Source organism: Nannobrachium achirus, assembly GCF_963921795.1.
Source record: "Nannobrachium achirus genome assembly, chromosome: 6".
Classification (NCBI taxonomy): domain Eukaryota; kingdom Metazoa; phylum Chordata; class Actinopteri; order Myctophiformes; family Myctophidae; genus Nannobrachium; species Nannobrachium achirus.
The window spans coordinates 24,713,942-24,737,523 of record NC_137815.1 but is presented as its reverse complement, the minus strand read 5'-3'; the positions used below and the strand labels follow the sequence as shown (position 1 = coordinate 24,737,523).

General features: G+C 42.7%; 1 protein-coding gene across 1 annotated transcript in view; it reads left to right on the top strand.

Annotated features, from left to right (window-relative positions):
- Window positions 1-23,582, top strand: part of LOC308286565 (LIM domain and actin-binding protein 1-like) — a 37,428-nt gene that overhangs the window by 8,990 nt on the left and 4,856 nt on the right. The window contains exons 2-8 of the mRNA XM_080727639.1: window positions 5,828-5,960; window positions 7,712-7,757; window positions 13,235-13,559; window positions 14,448-14,554; window positions 19,973-20,018; window positions 22,212-22,318; window positions 23,002-23,050. Of these exons, the coding sequence (XP_080583765.1) occupies window positions 5,839-5,960; window positions 7,712-7,757; window positions 13,235-13,559; window positions 14,448-14,554; window positions 19,973-20,018; window positions 22,212-22,318; window positions 23,002-23,050 (802 nt within the window). The 5' untranslated portion in view covers window positions 5,828-5,838. The remainder of the gene's footprint in view (window positions 1-5,827; window positions 5,961-7,711; window positions 7,758-13,234; window positions 13,560-14,447; window positions 14,555-19,972; window positions 20,019-22,211; window positions 22,319-23,001; window positions 23,051-23,582) is intronic.

Below are 23,582 nucleotides of genomic sequence, written 5' to 3'. Positions count from 1 at the left end.
TAGCTGTGTTTTTATCTCGCAATCAAAGCAGCACAGATTTGAGGGCGAGTTTGAACTCGCATACCCGATCTACAGGCTTTAAATGAGCTCATTTACTGCAAAATCCTGAGTGTTAAGTAACTCTTGTTTCTAGAATGTGGAAATGAACCCTTTCACACTCTTAACAGTCTCAATGTTAGGGCAGACAGTCTGACAGCGCTTTCTAAATCAAACTTAAGTTCTCTTTTTAAGTAATATTCAATATTATGCTGCTTGCCTTAATGTGGACAGACTCACTAAAGGGCAGCAACTATCAATTATTTTCTTTAATAGCGATTATTCTATTGATTATGTTTTTGGGAACGGTCCACGTTTGTCTTTAAATATCAACGGATCAACGCAAATAATTCTAATATATCGACTGCATGGATTTGTATGATTACACACACCAATAGTATATCGAGTATCGCAAAGTACCTGAGCAGACCAACACTTTGCACACAAGGGCATTTCCCAGCACCTACAGTATGAGTGCTTGGATTGTGACATGCACTACGACACCTTTGCGTGCGATGACTTAAGGGCAAATACAAACATACACATCACATCATGCAACACAACATCATTTGCACATACACATGAGAGGACCGCAATGGAAATTACCTGCTGGCTTCTTTATTGCTTTTGCTTTTTATCCTCTTGATAATCTTGTGACTGCAATGTATGCATCTATATTAATTTACTGAATGTCTGTCTGTCTGTCTGTCTGTCTGTCTGTCTGTCTGTCTGTCTGTCTGTCTGTCTGTCTGTCTGTCTGTCTGTCCGTCTGTTCGTCTGTCTGCATACTGACATCACTGATACTACACATCCGCATGGTAACAGCCGCATGCTGAAACAATGCCAAATAATATCTGTCTGTCAGCATGAAACAAGTGACCAAATTTGGAGATGACTGACATCACTGACTGACATCACTACAGTGCCCAAATTTGGAGATGACATAACAGACTGGCCTTGACATGGGACACCATATATGGGCAAAAAAGAGAGCCAGACAGACAGAGATAATACAACGGGTATTGCACAACCTGACAATTCTGCCCAATGGGCACCAGTCTGGGTTCTCCAACATTACTTCTTTATTTTATTGTCTCCACCAGCCGAAGGCATGGGGGAGAGTATGTTTTCCCCTTCGTCCGTCCGTGTGTCCGTCCGTCCGTGCGTCCGTCCGTCCGTGTGTCCTCGCAGGTTTGTGTGCACCTAATCTCAGTCGCCGTTGGCCCGGTCGCTGCCAAAGTGAGCACACACCTTCCCTGGATGCCAATCTAGAACCTCTGGCCTAATTTTTTCAAATGGGCCTTTTCTAGCGCCACCTAGTGGCCGATGTTTGCAAGACACATTTCTGTGCACTACTCTTACAGATTTTGTCCAAAAATCCTACAAATCGGTAGGCAGTATCTCGACTGTCATGTGATCGACACGGATCTGTCCGGTTTTTCATATTCCATCCTGATTGGCTTAGATTGGCTTCCAAAGTTTCTAGGATTGAGCCGTTTGGAACAAAATGCCTCAAATCCCAAACGCAAAGTGCAATTATCATGAAATCGCGCACAAACGTTCCCACTAGGTCGAGGAAGAAATACCACTTCAATTTTTTTAATTCAGCCTCATGGTGGCGCTATAACAGGCAGATTTGTGGTTTTACCTATAACTCCACCGATCAGTTTCAAACTTTGTAAGCGCACTCCCTAGAGGCCAAGGAAAAACCCTTTCCCTGCATTTTTCACATCAGCCTTTTATAGCGCCACCAGGAGGCCGACTTATGTAAAACACAATTTTTCCTATTATTCCTTGAGATTTTATCCAAAAATCATGCAAATCGGTACACAGTATCTCTATAGTCATGTGATCAAGTCCGATCCGTCTGATATTTCATAATCCATCCTAATTGGCTAATATTGGCTTCCAAAGTTTGCAGGATTGGTCCGTTTTTGAACAAAATGTCTCAAATCATCAACGCAGCTTGCGATTAGTGTGAAATTTGCTACACATATTCCCACTAGGTCAAGGAACAAATGCTACCTTTTTCACATTGGGCTGTTATAGTGCCACCAGCAGGTAGACTTTAGCAAAACACATTTTTGGAACACAATGCCTCAAATCATGCATGCAGTGTCCGATTGCCATGAAAGGTCTAAGTTGAAGAACATATGCCACCCTTTTTACATTGGCCTATTATACAGTAGCACCACCAGGACGCCTGGCCTGGTGGAGACCTGTGCTCGGAAGAGCACTGCTTCTAGTTGCCTATGTAATCCTGGGCTCTGCTCTCCCTCTGCCGCGCCTGGGGAGACAACGGACTGACCTCATGCTTCCTTCAATGCATGAGTAGTCCAAGTTTTCTTTTCACCTAACAGGGGGGATTTCCCCGGGATGGACGTAGCGCGTGGAAGGAACACGTTATTCCAACCAGTTCCTTTCCCCTCCATCAAGCGCCCCGGCTGGCCAGGGGGAGGCATTATTAATAATGCCTCCAACATTACTTCTGAGACTCCTCTGGGACATTCAATCCCTCATATACTGTGCACACCCCGGGCACAGGACTATAGTTTACCTAATTATCCAAAACGGTTGACTTTCGGGATTCAGCGTTTCGAGCTTGTAGATCTGCTACTTTCGTGTAACGCTGTAGTATGATCAAATACGGCGTCCATTTATGAAACAACACAAAGCGTTACAATATGGAGATTAAGAGGTTTCTGCCTGACAGAGACGTTTATCATCAATAAAGAGGTCAAAGACAAAGACAAGATGAGTAAAAATAGTCATCTCTAGTCTGTGGCTGCGTGGAGGTGGAAGATTTATCCTATGTCAAAGGTGGTTAATTTATGAAGATACGCCATCCCAAATGGAGCCGCTAGAGGCGAAATGGTACACAAATTATAAATCTCACAAATGGTCTCCTACAGACGGCGCAGTCTGATCTTGCGAATGGCCTATGTTTGTTTACCGGTACTACAGAGATCCCATGCGAGAGCGTGTTGCTGTTGTGTGACGAATATTTAGTTCAGTGATGACGTGAACGTGTTCACGTTCACTCTCCCTATTGGAAATAATAGACTCCAACCTGCTTCCGGTCTTCTAAATAAAAAAGCGGACACCTTCACGCTTCAGAGATGGCACGTCTTTCTTTCATTTTTGTTTGTCTTAGCCTGTGTGCATCGATTTGCTCGAGGCACAACACGTGTGCGTGTGTGTAGCCACACCACACCCAGCTCAGTGTCTAATTAGTTTGACTCAGGCCAGGTGAGGCCGCTGTGATCAGCCATGCATTACCCACATGCATAAGGCGTGTGTGTGTTGTTTGTGTACGCTTCGTGCATGTGCCTGTGTTCGCACTAAATTATGTCACACAACAGAGGCAGAATAGCTGACACCTGTCCAACTTGACCTATAGATATGTATGTACTCCTGTAATTATGGCTATAGCTGTCAAAACAAGGAGCTTTTACATCTGAAATTACAGTCTTTTATCTATAGGCTATTCAAGGTTGTTGTTGCAGTAGGCTCAGTATGTTGGAATATGTTATATGTGTGTGAAGATTGTGAACAGTGAAACACAAGACTGTCTGCCTGTATGCACATAAAACCACACACACATATGTGCAGTCTGAACACATTTGTTCGTTACTAGATTAAATTACTAAATTAAATTGATATAGCCTAGTGGTTAACCAATGCAGAATGTACAATATTGTAATAACCACCTCCAAAAAACGTAGGTAATATTTGACAATCCCTCCTGATTGTTTGACAATTTTCTATGGTATAGTTTGTTGGTTACCTTTGACGTAGTAATTATACGCTTATTTTTGTATTTTTTTAGTCCTTAAATTGACACGTTAGATACCATATATATATGAAAATAACTGTATACACTTATACTGTAAGTTTACTGTTTACTGTTTAAGTGAGAAAACAATGTTGCACATTAAGCTAATCATCTGGGGACCGGGGAGGGTCTCAACCCCCAGTTTGAATCCGGGCTCCCCCGAGTTAGTGTCGAAGAGTCCTTCAGCATAGCCTCGGAAACCCAGACTTTTACCTTCAGCAAGACTCTGAACCCCTAATTGCTCCCAATGAGCAGGTCGGTGCCTTGCACGGTTTACTCTGCCATCTTTGTATGAATGTGTGTGAATGGGTGAATGTAATACACAATTTATGTATCCTTGGATAAAGGCGCTGTATAAATGCACCATTTACCATTTACAAAGTGAAGATTTGTTGGGAAAGTGAGGACCTCTACTGTAGTATTAGTTGCTAGCTTGAAGGTTATAGTTGCTGGGTCCAGGGTTACGAGGTTACTGTAAGGGTTTTTTAGGGATTGATTACACTCTGTCGAAGTGATATCAAAGAATGGTGAAATTAGAGGTATTCCGTCCCGGGGCCGGGGCACTGCATGGTCTAATACTTTATAGACTGTAAACGATAGTTTTATTAATTGTTTAATATTTAATATGGAGATCCGATGCTATATTGTAATGTGCCTTGACAAGTCTTAGTATCATAATATGAACCTGTGTGCGTGCGTGCGTGCGTGCGTGCGTGCGTGTGTTTGTACTGTGCACACATGCAGGCTAAATGTAACTTAAATAGCAGATGCCAGCTTCATCTGTAGACCTGGCATCCTATAAAGGGTATGCGCGTGACATCGTCATCATGCCCGGAAGTTATGCACGAACGCCTACTGAGTGGCAAAAAACTACTTTCTGGCCTTGACAGCCCATACATCCAAACAGAAAAGTCCTATCTGATTGCATTAAACCACATTAAACTCACTTTTCCACTTGATTTGCCACTATGCATGCGCATGCCCTCTATAGTCTGACTCTATAGTGTGAATGAGCACCCAAGTCTGACATCATTTGCACATCCTACCTGGGTCCTGTTTTTTCCCCCCTTTTGAATTCTCTCAGATTTTTCTTTGTTTTTTTATATCTAACAAATCCTCTTGACAGTCATATGGATATGAAGAATCAACTGACGGCGAGAAAACGCTAACGTTACCGCCGCCAAATTAGTTTGCCCGAAAATATGTATCAAATATTAGTGACTGACTATGGTAATCGATACAGAGCCACTTTGACAATATCGCCCAGACAGTTTGTTTATTTTTGGACCACAATGCTTAGGACGATTTCAAGATGACCCGATGTTATTCTCCATCGAGAAACGACTCCCGGGAACCAGGGGATGAAGGAGTGACTTCAGGACGTCGTTACTTACTCTATAGAGCATATTCATGTGGCGGCCATTTTTCTATTAAGTTCATGAAATGCCACCCCGTTGCCACCCCATTTTTTCAATGCAAATTGAAAGCTCAAAACGCGCCGCAGTACACCGTGTTTTGAGCTTGTAGATCTGCTATTTGTTAATTGGAATGCTGAATACATTTTTGCTATTTTTGAATAAGAATCTTGAATTATTCGTTTTTTTTTTTTCTAAATGCAAATTGAAGACAAATATACTGGACACAAAATAGACAATAACATTGTAATACTAGTCATTATATACTAGTCATTAATTAAGCCACTAATATAGACTGTAAGTAAAGTGGGTCATGTTTGGAATTGTAACAGCTGAAATCAATAATATATTCTGATATTAACCTGAGGGCCGCATTAAGTGAAGGTGAGGGCCGCATGTAGCCCCCGGGCCGCCAGTTGCCCATGTATGGTTTTTAGACTGATGATAGGCTCTTGGTTTACCTCTGGATTGCCTTCTAAATGCCTAAATCATATTGTACATCGCATTGCAAATCATATTTTAAATTGTGTGTATGTTTCAGATCATCCAGAGATGGAGAGCGCTGCGTTCAGCCGTAAGTCCTGGGCCTCCCAGTCGGTTCGGGTCACTGCCAGGGAACTGTCTCTGGTCAGCGGCCGAGGTCAAAGCAACGCCCTGGCCGAGCGCTTCTCCAAGTTAGTACCAGACACACACAACCACACAACCACACCACCACACAACCGTACAACCACACATTGACTGATTGATTGATCGATTGAAGACTTTATTAGAAGTTTGCATAGGACAAAGTATAGTTCCGTGACAATACAGTTCGCTGGTACATAAGGTCAACAAAAAGGATGGGGACTGCCCCATGGTTCGAACTCCCGTTGGTCTGAACACCGTCGGCAGGTTAGCTACTCACCAGCGTCGGCAGGTTAGCTACTCACCAGCGTTAGTTTTACTGAGGTTAGGGAAGGGTTAAGGTTAGGTTTAGGCATAGTTTTACTGAGGTTAGGGTTAGGGTTAAGGTTAGGTTTAGGTGTTTGGGACACAAATAGAACACAGTCGTAAAACACAAATGCATAATAGAAGTTATTTACAATTGAAAGGTCAGGGGGAGGTAAGGATAAGGATAGGCTTTGTTTTCCTTTACCAGTTTCGAGTTGCAGCCTCTAAGTGGCTTTTTAGTGACGTTTTAAAGGAAGGTAGGGATTTACACTACTTTAAGGCCTTCGGTAGGGCGTTCCACTTTCTTTGCGACATATAGAGGAGAAATAATTTTACCCTTTTTTTTACCCAAATCTGGGATGGACGTGATCTGTGGAGCTGCCTCTGGTGTTGTAATGTTGTTGTGGACATCCTTGACGTTTTGGAAGTATTTTGTCAGGTACATGGGTATCTTAGTCGTGTAGTGTTTCTTTCAGGCCCATTGCAAGATGCTGTACTCTGTCAGCTACCATGAGCCGGCCAACACTTAGAAAGTGATTAGCGGTAAGGTAAAAGCCTGGGTTTCCGAGGCTAGCGGTAAGGTGACCACACAACGGCAAACACCGCCCTGACACCTTCCTAACAGTTTCGCCAGATTTTGTGAGAGAAACAAGCAGCTATAGGTATATGAAAACAAGCCCAAAAGAAGTGACTAGGCCACCACATGAGAAAATAGCAGATCTACAAGCTTGTAGATTATAAAAGTGGATTATTAAAATGAGATTTAAAATATGTTTCTTGATTAGGCAGGCCTATTATAAAACGTTTGCTACCCTAGACTCAAATCAGCCACATGAAGTCATAATATAGTTTTTGAGCGGTGGTCACACCGTCTCCGAAGAGTGACTTTGTCTGTATGTGTGTAGGTCTGTCTGTGGCGACCAATGGCGCTCTCTCTCTCTCTCTCTCTCTCTCACACACACACACACACACACACACACACACACACACACACACACACACACACACACACACACACACACACACACACACACACACACACACACACACAATTTACATTAAACAGTGAAGGGTCATTTATTTTGGCATAAAGCTAGAATCTGGCCAAAAAAAAACTAAAATCTGTACGAGAGGAATATTATGTCATAATATTCCTGTCATCGTGGGCATTGCTATATCTGAGTGATTGCTGTGACAGAGTGAAAGCATTTCAGAGCCGCTGCCTGGGCCCATAGCAGTCACACCAGTATGTTGTCAGTGCTTGCACGTTGGCACGCACCCAGATCTAACACCCATTATTAACTTTATTAGCTGCAGCTGCGTTGTTTACGTCATGGCGTGCCATGTCTTTGCCCTTCTGTAGTTTTTTACCTTTACAGGAAAACAACTACAAAACCGCCCCTTCATGAGTTTCCTTAGCATACATACCTGTCTTTGATCAGCAGATGTCAGTGTTGTTGACGTTTGATGTTTTATCTGTTTTCTTCTTCCTCAGGTATCAGAGAGCTGCTGAAGAATCAAACACAGAGAGGAAAAAGGGAGTAAGTATCTGATCTACAATTAACGCTTTGAGGACGAACTTGACTCCTTAGTCCTTACTTATATTCATATACTGTACTACAGCGTCACACAAAAGCATCAAAAGTAGCAGATCTACAAGCCCCTAAAGCAGCACAAAGCGGCATGTTTAGATGGATTCTCAGCTATACTTTTGCTATTTTGGATATGACGTTTCCACCCGACAGAGACGATAAAGCATATCTGAGCTCTTAGTGCTCAGATATGTATTATAGTGAAATATTGGTCATATTGTTCACACATAGTTATAAGGACTTCATAACCAACGAAGCCCCACATACTGTATGCCCTGTTGCAACATGAATAGTGAATGAATGAATGAACGTATGAACGAATGAATGAATGAATTAATTAATTCATTCATTCATTCATTCATTCACTGTTGCATCGTGCTGGGAAAGGCCATCCTTAAGAGGTGGGTTTTGGGTGACGTTTTGAAGGGAGGGAGGGGGCGTCTCTGATATGGTTGGCATTCCAGCCATATCAGAGACGGGTGGGGTCACAGGTACGGTACCTGACCTGGGGGACTTCCAGGAGGTTAGGTCAATGGATTACATATGTTGAATAACACACACACACACACACACACACACACACACACACACACACACACACACACACACACACACACACACACACACACACACACACACACACACACACACACACACACACCTTCTCACATAACTTACCTACTTAGGACCTCTGACTAATGCTGAACTTTTTAGGACCACTCTTTCTAGACATTGTAGAAACATATGCATTACACCCCTGAACATGAAAAAAAATCTATTTTAATACAATCACCACACACACACACACACACACACACACACACACACACACACACACACACACACACACACACACACACACACACACACACACACACACACACACACACACACTGTAGACAGGCAGCATGTGCTCAACACCCATGCCTGAGGCGTTTAATGTCTTGTCCCGGCTCCCGGCTCACCTCTGATTGGTCAACTGGTTGTGATGGGCAGGCGGTCAAGCCCATAATCCTCCTTCAGGGCTAGCCTATAATCCCCTGCTGCTGGCCATGCTCTCTGTAGTTATACTGTACTGTTACTGTAAGATAGAGCTGTCCATGCTCTCTGTAGTTATACTGTACTGTTACTGTAAGGTAGAGCTGTCTCTATAACACATCCACATGGATAGCTGTCATTTCATGGAGGAATATAAGGTAATAACACTTGAACATTATTAAACTGTTTTGTAGCCTGTGTTAATTCTGACAGCAAACTCTGATTTAGTCCTAGTCTTTTGAATAACACACCATTTAGTTGTAGTCCCATTTAGTCATCTGAAATTGTTTAGTCTTCTTAGTTGACTAAATATTTAAAACTTTGTCTTTTAGTCTTAGTCATACCAGTGTTAATATTGACAGCAAATTCAGATGTATGGTCCTTTGAAAAACACACCATTTAGTTTTAGTCCTATTTAGTCAGTCTAGTCTACGTCTAGTCAACTAAATATCAAATATCAAAATCATAGTCTTGAGATAATAATATACTAGTAGGACACCTCAGGGCGACATGCGACCTCACCCATCTGGCCAGTGATGTATATCGGACCAGTTACCCATATATGGAGACCCCTGGTACCCATATGGAGATCCATACTGTATATGGAGATATGCTGTGAGAGCCCAAACATGCTTACTCAGTTATTCGTTATGTGAAAGTCCATACCCTTTTATGCCCATACATGGAGATCCCTGTCTGTAGAACCAGCCGTTAGTGTGGTATGTGGCCGATGTGGCCTCCATATATGGGCATTCCCATATGAAGTCCTGTTAGATATGGGCTTAATATTGATGACATCAGGGAACTCTATGGAATTCTGTTAGTGTGACATCATATGTGAAGCCAGAGCGTGATGTCAGAGCGGAAAAACCTTTCTGTTAAGAGTGGTTCCCCTGACATCACAGTGACGGCAGAGCATGATGTCAGAGCGACAACCCCATAGAACCACAGTGTCAGGCGTGACAGACAGACAGAGATACATACGGACAAGCTGTGACCGTTCACATACTAAACTGCGACCTATGGTTGCAATAATGTTTAAGAGACAACATGTGTAGCTCTTTGCAAACGTGCTAAGTGTTATTATTGAAACTGGGGAAACCGCTGAGAGAATCTTGAAAAGAACTACAGATTTTAGAAGGTGTTTGTAGAAGTGGTCTCACGTCTTAATGTGTTAGAGAACATAGATGCAAATGAACTAAGTAGCCTACATATATTCAAGTAGTGTTTTGAGGCATTTTTATGTTACTGGATATGATATGATATAGTACTTTATTGTCAGTCAGCCATGTATGCGACACATAACATATATACAAACATTTAACACAGGTAACAAAAACAAGACAGGTTTACATACATAAGGATAATATAGACAAGAGCAGTGTTCACCGCCAAGCCTACCTATGGCCAAACTCCTGATTATGCCTTAAAGTCGACTGATGGACAAAGGACCTTTTTAGTCTGACCTTACTATATGATGGAACACTGTATCTCCTTCCTGAAAGGAATTTTAAAGGTTCAGTACTTTTACTTCTACTCCACTACATCTCAGAGGAACTAAAATAATTTGAAAACGTGATACTTTGTAGATTTTAATTATTAGTACAAAGCATACATTACCCACTTCAGTCCTATATACTGAACATTCCGGCCATTGCGACACATTGTGAGCTTGTAGATCTTAAAAGATTTCTATACATTTGAAAACTTGTGAATTCTCCATAATGAGTACTTTATACTTTTGGTACTTTAGGTAATTTTGTTATGCCAGTAAGTACATTTGTACTTTTACTCAAGCACATTTTGAATTCCAGACTTTTACCTGTAGCAGGGTGTTTCTACATTGCAGTATTGATTCTTTTACTTGAGTAAAAAAATGTGAGTACTTTTCCCACCACTGGTATACAGTATGTACTGCATGCATCTACTGTATGTAACTTTTTAAAAAGTAGGGCAGTGGTAAAGTATAGGCCTATCTGACATGTGTGATGTGAGTCTAATCATTAATTCAGTTACACTTCGACGAATGGCTTGGAGTCAAATGACTTGTATAATGATAGCCTCCATGACGCGTTGTCCCTTCAACATAAAACATTACATAACTAGATTGATAGTTATTAGGTAGGTAGGTAGGTAGGTAGTTACTGTATTGTTTTGTTTCAAGCCCTATAGATCTACAAGCGTCAAATTGATTAATTGGTTGATTAATTGATTGATTGATTGATTGATTGATTCAATACTTTAGAAGAAGTTCGCATTGCACAGGACAGTCCAGTTCAGATACAACGTCTACTAATGGGATTTAAACGCAGAGAAAAAAGCACTATGGCTTGTTTACATTGGGGTCCTTTGTACTCAATTCATCAAGACATTAAATGACATACAAATATACACAGTACTATGTAAAAACATAACAGTCTAAAATAAAAAATATATATTTACAGTAAAAATCTTTATTTTTGCTATTTTCCTAAATTTAAGAAAGTATTTGACAGCATTGTTTTGACACTGTTTTTTTTACCATAATTAAATGCCCCAAAATAGTAGGGATGGATACCATCCAAGTCGGAAAAAGTGGTTTATACGTTAACAAAGGGTTAAGGTTTTTTTCCCCCATGTGTATCATTTCCTGCTCTGGTTTCCTGGGTATTCTGTCTCTCGCCCATGGTGCTGGAGGAGAGAGAGAGAGAGAGAGAGAGAGAGAGAGAGAGAGAGAGAGAGAGAGAGAGAGAGAGACCAGTTCCCACAAGTAGAGAAGCTGTTCTCTAGCTGCTAAACATCTGGGGCTCTCTCTGTCTCTCCAGTGTGCCTCAGCTCTTCATCTCTCAGCACTCAGACAGACCTCTATAGAAGGACCGGCCACCAGGCAGCTGCTTGCCTTAAAGGACTATATTTCCCTGCTGCTGCTGCTGCTAGTTGTTGTAACACCTCTGCTGCTCGCTTCGCCTTTACAGAGGTTTCTCCCTTTTTCCTTTACAACACACAAAAAAAAAGAAAGAAAGCCAAACTGAACAGTGTTGTCATTGTCCAGCCGGTTCCCTCGACCCTCGCTATGCCTCACAAAGACACCGATTGTGCATCTGTTTTCTCTCTGCTTTGGGTTTCTCTCCCTCTCTCTGTCTCTCTCTCTCTCTCTCTCTCTCTCTCTGTCTCTCTGTCTCTCTTCTGGTTCCGTTCTCTCCTGTCTTATTCTTTTTATTCCTTTGTAGATTTTGAGTTACGTTGCGGCAGTTCTGTTTTAAGTTGTGTGTTGGGTTTTCCTAGATTTCTTTTGTATGAAGGAGGGGATTTTCATTCCAAGTCAACTCTTAAAATACTTGAACCCCAAAGTTAGGTTGTTCTTTGTTGCTGGTGAGTTGTGGGCTGACGATGAAAGCATTATGAATATGATTTGATTTCACCGCATAAGATCTCGAGAATGTACAGTAATTCATCATTCTTCTCGCGTGATGATGCCACCCAGACATAATCTGAAAACATTTGACTCGACTTCATTTCAAATGATTCATCCGTTCTCTCCCGGTTCATTCAGCCATTCAGTTCGGTCAACAGGATGTTCCTGGCATGCTCTGCTCTGTTCTGTTCTGTTCCATGTTCTCTAACAGCAGTTGTTGTGTTATCTTAAGTGCAATCTGCTGCTGGAGATGTTTGTTCTTCATGGATGACAGACTAGTACAGAGAAACCCCTCCCTTCTTTTTGGGGAAAAAAGGTGAAGGTATTGCTCCATGGAATGGAATGCGGTTGGCAGAGTGGTCTGTGCTCAGACGTGCTGTCTCTCGGTCTCTGTCTTCAACCTTTACTTCATGTCCTGTCCTTCCTCCTCTCTCTCTCCTTTTCTCTCTCTCTCTCTCTGCAGAATCAGATCACTTCTGCGTGACTTCCACCAAGAACCAACCTCTCTCTCTCTCTGTCTCTCTTTCTTTGACCGGCAGCTCCTAAAGCATCTACATACTTTGTGGTACACAGCTGTGTGTGGCTGAGGTGTTTAGACTTCTTCCATAGTTCTGTACAATCCTCTGGCTGCTGGGAGGTGGGTGTAGCACGTGTCGCTCTCTATGAATGGATCTTGTACTGTATGTATATCGTCTCTGTCGGGTGTTGTAAACCTCATAATATCATGTCCAATACTGTTACTTTTCAGGATTCAAATTCCATGTTTATTATTTGATGCTTATTTGTGTGACGCTGTTTTACAAAAAGAAACCACAGAAAGTCAGAACGTGGAAAAAGGAGTTTTCTGCCTTGACATCAACGATATGTACTGTATCAAACGGGCTGTGGAGGTTTCACCAATGATGATAAACATGGTGCTGTAATGCATTATATTAATATTATGCTTTGACATTTTGCTCCACTCTTCTAAAGCCTTGTCTCGTTTGTTTCTCAGTCTCAGTCCTTCGATGCGCCCAACCTGCGCTCAGGCAGCCTCAGTGTCCTGAAGCAGCGCTGGGAGCAGCCCGCTCCAGCCCCGGCTCCAGCAGGTCCATCTCTGACCAGACAGTCCAGCTTCCGCCTGGCCGCCGCGCCTCCGGTCAGACCCAACAAGCCCCCCATCTCCTCCTCCTCCTCTCTCTGTGAGGAAGACTGTCCTGCTCCTCCGGCCAAGGCTCCTGGACCTGCTGGACCTCCACTGACCTCCCAGAGGAGTCTAGACGCAGGCGGCTCCTCCTGCCTCCTCCAGCGCTCCAGAGTAGCATCGCAAGCATCCATAGGTAGGACCATGGCTGTGTGGAGGAATTCAGATCAATCAAATAATCAATGAGAAAATGAGGAGACAAGACAATGTATTGTAGGTGCGGTGGTTATGATTTATGTAACATGATATCATGGACAGAAGTATGTTTAACACACAAGTCAGTGGTAAGGTAGTTCTGCCAAGAGGCACTATTCAGGGATCACAGTTATACTGTACTAAAAGTACAAGCTGAACTATAAAAAGATAAGCTTTAACCAAACAATAGCTACTCGGTCCTAGTGAGACATCTTGACTCTTACAAGCTATCCTGTATCATTCATGATGTATCATACAAACTAATAACGTCACACATAATCAATCATGATTATAATATAATCTTCTACAGCTGTCACTAGAATCAAGCATCCATAGGTAGGACCGTGGCTAGAACAGTGGTCTTCAACGTTTTCAGGCCAAGGACCCCTTAGCTGAGAGAGATTAAGCCTCTACATATTGTATAAATGTGTGATGGAGATTTTCATCGATTTCATAGATGTATTCATAGACTTGTCTGACAGCACTGTCATCTGTCAACACATTATACTTTTTTCCCCCGACTTAAATCGTCGCTACTTTAGTAAACTTGACCTTTCACTCTGTACTTGGTCTGCTCTTTTTTTTTACCTCTACACAAAACCTATTTGCCGAAAATAGCCGATCTACGAGCTTGTACATCTGCTGTTTTTGGCTAGTTCTCCTCAGAGTAGGGATGCGAGGGTTGTCTATCTGCTCCGGCAATCTTTGTTTACAACGCCTTAAAAGGCAGACAGAAATGTAATTTTGATTTTAAATGTTTATATGCCAAAAACACGATTAAATCGTTAATCTCAATTATTTTTGTACGGCCTTTATCCACACGCTGTAGGAGAGGAGGAGCCAGGCATGGACCAACTGGTGCCCAAAGACAAACCCAGCGTCCCTCTGAACAACCTGAAGATGATGTTCGAGAAAGGAGAGAGCAACGTGAAGAAGGTAAACAGCTTTGTGTGTGTGTGTGTGTGTGTGTGTGTGTGTGTGTGTGTGCACGCGTACGTGCGTGCGTGCCGTGCGTGTAAAAAAGGTACATTTTGTAAGGCCGCTGTTCTAAACCACTGCTCTAGTTTTCTGAAAAACCTATGTTACTATATTATGTACAGCTAAAATAAATAAAAAAACTACACAGATGCTCTCCCGATTTTAATGGGCCAAGCTGTATCGTTCTATCAGTGTTCATTATCGATTGGCTTGGGAATGTTGTTGCTTCACTTGGAATAAAAAATAAAAAAATAAACGTGAGAAATGCCCCTTTGCTCAAGCAGCGCTGGAACAGCTGAGCATCCGTTGGCATGGTCTCTGGGAGACGCCGGCTGGGAGCCTGGGAGCATGAGTACTGTGGGATGAGGATGGGATTTACTGTACTAACGCTGGTCAGACCTCCTTGGAGGAGGCTTTCAGACTATGAATTCCCTTTTTGAAAAGTCAAAACAAAACAGAGAGTCTAATAACATGACGTCTCTGTCGAGTGGAAACCTCATATAAATGGTGCATTTATAGCAGCACCTTTATTCCAAAGCGCTTTACATAGATTGTGCATTACATTCACCCATTCACATTCATACACCGGGATCGAACTGGAAACCTTCCGGTACTTATATGTCCTAAAGATGAAGCATAGGACCAAGTACAAAGCCAACACAAGTCCAGTTGACTTAAGTCTAGAGGGTTTAAGTGGTTAAATATCGTGTGAAGCATTCCCTCCCATACAGATGTTGCAAGCATCCTGTCAGGTTTCAGCCTGCGGAGGAGATTCCACTGTCACACCTATCAGCCAGTCAACAACAGGACCGGTGCCCAAAACGTGTGTGTGTGTGTGTGTGTGTGTGTGTGTGTGTGTGTGTGTTTGTGTGTCAGTTCAGTTATACAATACAACACTATGGCTACACGGCATCAAACTCACCAAACCCTGCCTATGTTGTTGTTGGGACACGTCATAAACAACCAATCCTACCGTACTTATTTAAGCTGTCACCATAATACTGACACAATAAGTACCTTTAGCCTCTTTGTTCACTTCTCCCTTCCACAGTTTTCATCCTGTTGATGAAATACACAGTAGTAGGAGTGATGATTCATAAGCTCTTTAAACCCGCACATTTTCTACCATGGTAGCAAAAGCCACACTGAAGGTGGAAGTGATAGTGTGACTGTTGTTGCAGACAGCAGGGTCAGACGAGACAGTTCTTCTCCCACACACAACAGAACCTGTGTGTTCTGAAAGAGCAGCCGATCTGTTCATTATGGACTTATCAATGATATTAAAGGCACCGTGGGAAACCTTTACAACACAGTAAATGTGCGTTCAAGAAGACACGTAGCCTGATACCTGGTAGGAAGGAGTTGTAATCGAGAATGTGGCATGGAAACAGTTTGGGCTTGTTGTTGTGTGCAACATGTGTTACGTGAACGCAACGCGGCTTTGCACTCAAATCCATTTGCAGAATAGAAACCTGTACCCTGTGCATTAAAATTAGAATCCCACGCTGCAGAGAGAGAGAGAGAGAGAGAGAGAGAGAGAGAGAGAGAGAGAGAGAGAGAGAGACTGTTGAACATTTCAAAGTTTGTGCTCAAAGGAGCTTTTAACAAGCTATGGTGAAAGAAATACTGACATATTGGACTTACAGTGAGTAAAAGTATAATGATACCAGTGTAAAAATACTTTGTGTAGTAATAATGTTACTTACCGTAAGTCAGAGGATGAAAGTAATACCATCAAAATACTTAAAGGGAGAGGGAGGTAGGTAGGTGAGTCTTCTTTGAAGAGCACAACTCAGGAATGCAGGGACATTCCTGACCTCAGGGTGATTATGGAGGGTGGAGAGGAAAGGAGAGGAGAGGAGAGCTTGGCATAAACCTCTTATCTCCATATTATAACTGATTGTGTTCTTTTTTTTTCATACATTACCGGCCTACTACTACTTAAGCAATATACTTAAGCAATATTACACTTGAGGGTGTTGGTTATTGTGATTATTGGACTGCCTGTGTTGCCGCAAGCACAAGCCAGAAGGGCGAGTGCCCGTAGAAGGCTATTATTGGTAGCCACCAAATATGGCGAAGACGTTGCTATTTGTACCCTTGATGGGTGTGTGGGTAATGGATATTTGTCCAAGATTTGCTGACTACATTATTTACAGCACCTTGTCATATTTGTGTCCTTGTATTGTATCTCTTATGTGTGTCTCAGCACCAACTGGTGTCGTTTCTCGACTTTCATTCAATAAGTTGGTGAAAGTTGGTTTTGTAATGGGATCACATAATCACATGATTACAGGAGCGCTGCCGTAACGTCAGTGCTTTTATGCCTGTCAATAGCTTCCAATATCTAATAACGTTGCTTTAGCCTTTCTCATGATCAGGGCCACGTATTCAGTGTCTAAAAGGAAGAAAGGGAAAAGGAAACTAGTTACGCCCGTTTCCTTTTTATGTGCTGCAACACAGTGGATTCTCCCTCCAGTCCTTCCACTGACTATATATTTTGTATGGAAGATTAACGACTTAAAGGAGTAGTTCACCTAAAATGACGTATTTTCTATCAATTACACACCCCATGAAGTCTTGAGTTCATGGAGAGTTTTTTGGGGGAAATCTCACTCTTTCGAACGACCATCATTTCGACAGCGGAGCGTCAGGAGGGTTAGTGACTCTCCCCACGGAGGTTAGGGTTAGGTTTGGGTGTCGAAAAGATGACACATAGAAACAGCGAAACGCTCCCGTTTTATCCCCCCCTCTTGCATTCCTAAAACGATAATTTGATTCATTATTATTATCAAATTGTTGTCCCAGGAATGCGACAAAAACAAAAAAATATATAGGCCTACCCATGAATTCAAGTCTCCATGGGGTGAGTAATCGATAGAAGAGTTCCAGCTGGGTCCTTGAAGTTAAAACCAGGGGCCATCGCCATGTTGGCTTGTGGTGGACATTTTTGTCAATATATATATATATTTTTGCCACTGATATACAAAATGAGTAATACCAGTAACATAAAGCTATAGACCTGAATGACCATAACAGTCCTGTAATTCTGAGCGTGTTCAAATGGAACCGTTTTTATTTGCAATAACTCTGAGAGTGTACAAATGGAACCAAATGGACCCACCACTCTCAGTTGGATTCCTAATTTGCATTATAGTAAATAATAGGGGTGTAACGATACATTTTTTCGATACAATCGATTCTTTGCACTGCCGATTCGTTATACAAAATAAAACAATACGATTCGATTTTAGCTGTTTTCATTTCGATATACTTCGATTTTTTAAGTTAAAAACGATATTTCGATACAGTTACTATATCGTTACACCCCTAGTAAATAAGTGTCATAGGCTACATAAAACCTGGAGACTTGACGTTCAATAATTGGGTCTTAATATCAAAATAAGAACATTATAACGGAGTGTAAAACAGTACATCTAAAATTTGCCACCGATACATTTGTCCGTGTACGGACATGTTGATGACCCCTGGTTAAAGCGTGGAAAGAACCCAGCACTGCATGGGCTAACAGGAGTTTTAATAGGACAGTTCAACTGAGAGACCAGAGCTGCCATTCCTTACATTCCTCACCTATCAACTCAATCAGCTCGTTTGGCCCTCGTCCAATCACATCAGTCGAGCTCCTTGCTTGACCGCATCCCTTATACCACTTAAAGTTTAAACCCTATGCACTTATAGTTGACTGGAGCCCCCCAGGGCTCTGTGCTTGGCCCTCTAATTGTTTTTTACCTCAAACCAAATACCTTTGCTGAAAACAGACTTTCGACAACGCGCGGCGTTGTGACGCGTCGTGAAATGACAACCATGTGTACTAAAAGGATAACACAAAAAGCCCACACAAAGGGCTCGTTTCCATTGTAGTCCTATTTGTTCAATTCATCAAGACATCACATACAGTATAAAGACATACAATGTCAAATATATCTGTATTCATATACAGTACTGCTGCCAATTGGGGCGGCAGTGGCTTAGGAGGTAGAGCTGCCGCTTGGGAACCGGAAGGTTCCCAGTTCGATCCCGGGCTCCCCCAGAGTTAGTGTCCTCAAGTGTCCTTGAGCAAGACTCTGAAGTCTGAACTGCTCCTGATGAGCAGGTTGGTGTCTTGCATGGTTTCCTCCACCATCGGTGTGTGAATGTGTGTGTGAATGTAATGCACAATCTATGTAAAGCGCCTTGGATAAAGACGCTCTATAAACGCCCCATTTACCCATTTAACTGTACTAATTCATTTCACTAAATATGTTGGCATTCAAACCACGTTGCCAGGTCTCTGTGAAGTTGAACTGACCTATAATTCATATCAAATTGGAGGTCTTTAAAAAAAAAAAAAAAAAAAAAAAAATGTTTGAGAACCACTGAGATGTTGGACAATCAGAGAGCACTGAGCTCAGCTCGTTAACAACAATAGAAGGCTAATTGTGGGACATAGGGGTTTTGACTAATGATCAGTGTCTTGTGTCATAGCAACGGCTCTTCACAGTCGGCTAGCTCCATCTGTCTTGCCTGGGCATGCATCATTGTCCATTAAGACACTCTGTGGCTCTGGGTCCATCTGCACACTACTCTAAGGCAGGGGTCTTCAACAGGGGGTCCGGGCCTTAGAGTTACTACAGGGGGTCCTCCAAATCTTTGAGTGATAGAAAAAAAAAATCTCCTTTTTTGTATTAACCACTTGAACCCTAGCGTCCATATTCGGAGAACCTTTGCCGAAAATAGCAGATATACAAGCTCACAACGCCTCGCAGAGCTTGTAGATCGGCTATTTTCGGCAAAGAGCTTTGGTGTAGAGGGGGAAAAGAGCAGACTAAGTACGGAGTGAAAGGTCAAGTTTATTAAGTATTGACGGTTCAAGTGGTTAAATATCCGAAAACACAAATTGACATGAATCCAAAATACACTGATGATTGTGCTGTAAAACAATGAAACTATATGGAATCTATGAAAAGGTTGTGGGGGTCCCTGCTTCATCTCTCTCTCAACTAAGGGGTCCTTGGCCTGAAAACGTTGAAGACCCCTGCTCTAAGGAGTTGGATTAAAACCATAGATTTGACTGTGTTCTTTTGTAATACAGGACATAAATGAAACATTTTCTCAAACATGGTTGATGAAGTTAGTTTGAGTGTGGCAGAGAGGCTTGTCAAACCAGCAGTTGCCCAATCAGAGACAAGAATCTGGACGTGTCAAGTAACTTTGTATTCACTATAGTTGTGAGGACAACCCCTGTTATTGTTCAGTAGGGCGTTAATGTACGAAAAACACAGAAAACTAGATTATGGAGATAAGATGTCGACAACAACGATATGTTTAATTATGATCCATAAATGTAACAAAACAAACCATCTCTCACCTCTCTAGGGAGACAGGACGGGACTGCGCAGGACTTCCTCCGAGGACATGGATGGTAAGCGCACACACACACACACACACACACACACACACACACACACACACACACACACACACACACACACACACACACACACACACACACACACACACACACACACACACACACACACACACACACACACACACACACGTTTGCGTAACAATGTTGTGAGGACATCATCATTTTAGGAATTAGGACAGCATCGAAAATAGCCAGAAAATAACAGAGCTACAAGCTGACCTACAAGTCTCACAACACATCGCAAAATATCGGTGCACGATACCAGGGCGCAACTGAGGAATGACTCTCCAACCCTAAACCCTATTCCCTTAAACCCAACTTCTAAATGCCTAATCCGAAATCATCCTAACCCCCAATGTAGTCGTTATGACAATTCATCCCTGCCGTTGTAAGCAACTGGCTTCAGTCGTGTTGTGAAAACCACAACGATATCATGACAGACGATTTCAAGAAAGACACTTGTGTCACCTGTTTCGAATGATTTCAGTGCATTGAATGAGAAATTATCAAGTGTTTTCAAGTGTTTGAATGGTCTGGTATCTCGGATACTCAATTCTGGGTATCCCGGTATCTCACAGTGGACGGTTGATCAAAACAATGAAACAGTGGCTTGATTAGTAGTGAAATGTCGACATCTAGTGGTCAACCTCAGAGGTACACAATAACAAAAACTGAGCTGAATTCCAGCATCGAACTAGACGCCATGGATTCTCTGTTCCCCGGTGTAACGCTCCACGCCACAGACCCCGACGGAGCGGTGCGGTATTGGGCGCCGATGACCCCCGTGAGTCGCCACCGAGGCGAGCGCTAGCGAGCCGAGTTGCCGCGACGAGCGGTGGGAACGGATACCCCGTGGATACCCCGTGGATTCAAACGTCTGATAAATGGTGAAAAAGTCCGATTGAATACGAAGATAGCAGTCGAAGCTGGTGCTTGTGTTGTGTTGTGTGAAGTAGTTTAACGATCTGATGACTCCCCGAACATATTCCATACATCGTACAGTGTGTTCCTGCCTTAATTCACCAGGGATGTATGGTTCCCGCAAAGGCAATTCAACACTACCACATGTTGTTGTCCTTATAGAATCAAGAGCATCCATTGTATTTGTAGATTTCTCCAAGGCATTTTGATTTTGAGAGATCATCGTGTAACATTATCCTCTTGAATTACTGCGTTCCATATGAGCCTGTCAAAGCTTCCTCGTGTTCGACAACCCAGGAAGCTTTTATGCTAAACTGTGATACACGGGGCGGTCCAACTAAACAACGGCAGGAATTCCTCAGGGAGACATTCCTCTTTTGTGTCTGCGGTGGAATGCATCCTTAGGCTAAGTCTTGACCCGGTCCAAGACAAAAGCCTCATGCACCATTAAAGTACAAGCTATCATGACGTCAGCAACGCTTGTATGTTCACTGATTAAACAGACGATCTTGCCCTCACAGCTGATCAAACTGGGTGGTGTGCAGGACTTGTTATAACAGCCCTTTAGAACGCTGCAGCCAAAGTCAGCCTGTGTCTCATTGCAAAGTATATCGGCCCCTGCCAGTACCGTATATCGTCGTTGTTGGGTGGAAACCTTGTATCTCCAAGTTTCAAATTTGTACGTTCTTTCGCATAGTAAAGCCCTGCTTCATCATACAAGGCCGTCGCACAAAAGTAGTGAAAACAGCAGATCTACAAGCACACAACGCCTCGCGGTGCGAGGCGTTGTGTGCTTATAGATCGGCTGTTTTCACTAGTTTAAATCATTTTTAAAATGAAAAATGCAAAACGAGGTTTTCACCCGACAACGACGATATGTTCCAGTGATATGGCACGCACAACTCAAAGAGTTCAATGACATTGGAGCTCAGAACATCTCAAGGCGTGCGTGAGCACAAGACCAAAGGCAACATTTACGGAGACATTCCACTGATTAACTGCTATTGTTGCTCAAGGTAGAGTCAGCTTTGCTGGCCTCTGCTATCGTACTGCATGAACACCAGGGCCATTTCGCTCTCGGGCAGAAACCAACCATGTCCAAAATATTAACTTCAGATATTTGCATTTGCCATTATATTATCATCACTTTACCCACATACAGCTCAAGTGGAGTTAGAAGGTTTTGAACATTAATGTGGAGATGGTTGTTTTGTCCATCATTAGAGTTGAAACCATTTGTTTTGTCTGGTATTTCTGCTGCAGGTCTGTCATCATGTGAGAGGGTGATGGAGAAACCTTCCCTGAGGGACAAGATGGCAAAGTACCAGGCAGCCGTGTCCAAGCAGGGACCCGCCCCCACGCCACGCCAGGTCAGTCTACGTCTTAACACCCATTTAGAACGGGTACACATTATTGTGTATCATTATTTTATTCTTTAACTATTGAAAAATAGCAAATATACAAGCTCACAGCGCGGCACCGAGTGCCGTGCTGCAAGCTTGTAGATCTGCTATTTTTTAAAAATCGTGAAAATTTGAATTTTGACCCGATTCTATAAGTGTCTTTTGAATCCTTCTAAGACTTTTTGAAAAACCCTATGTTTCTATGTCAGCAATCTGGCTAGCCATCGTCAAAGAAAAGGTCCTTTTCACTTAACTGGAGCTCAGTTAGTCTGTTCTTGAGAGAATACTATGTCAGTGGTGCTCAAACCTTTTCATGTCAAGGACCCCCAAAATGATATGTATTTGGCCACGGACCCGCATCTCAAAATATTTAGTTCCAGGGACCCCCCAGAAGCAAAATTTGAGTTACAAACGTTCGCTTTGAAAATACATAGACAAAGATTTGCACACATTTTTCACAACCTTTTAAAAAATAGCAGATCTACAAGCTCGCAGCGCGGCACTCGGTGCCGCGCTGTGAGCTTGTATATCTGCTATTTTTCACTGGTTAAAGCATTCAATAATTCTAGGCCTAAATGGGTTTAATGTAGCTCTGTCTGTAGTTTCTTCCTCTGTTTTTTTTTACACTAGTGTTTGTCTCTTTTCTCCAGGCTTCAGATTCCCTTCCTGTCAGAAACACAGCTGTAGCCACGGTCAACGGTGAGTTTGTCTCCCAGTCTCGCTGGGTTGCGCTGACATCCCACGATGGGTTCATTAACTCATTTACTGCCATTTATTTACCTTTTAACGTGGGTGCATGACGGTTCACGGATCGTGCATGATGTGCGCGCATGCCGTGGTCAGCTCGCGAAAACAACAGACCTCATGATGATCCAAATCAGCCTTGCTGCACAACCAGCTCGCTGCGTAAACAAGGAAGTGAATGCATTGGAGTGACAGCATGTAGGAAGGTGTTGTCCCAGTCCCGCCCCCCCCCAAAAAGCATATCCGTCTTCGTTTTCGGACCCAACCGGAAGCAATGTCTTTGGAGTACTTAGAGATGGCCGATTGGCGATCAGATTTTTGATTGTTTTATATAAATGAAACCAAATGAAATTAATTCTCGGGTGTCTCGGGCGCAGCGGCCTGGACCAACAGCTTTTTCTCTGGATTCTCGGGTTGGGGAAGTAAATGAGTTAATATCCAAAATGTCACTATATCTTAATTGGCATAAAGACTTAAGAGGGAGGAA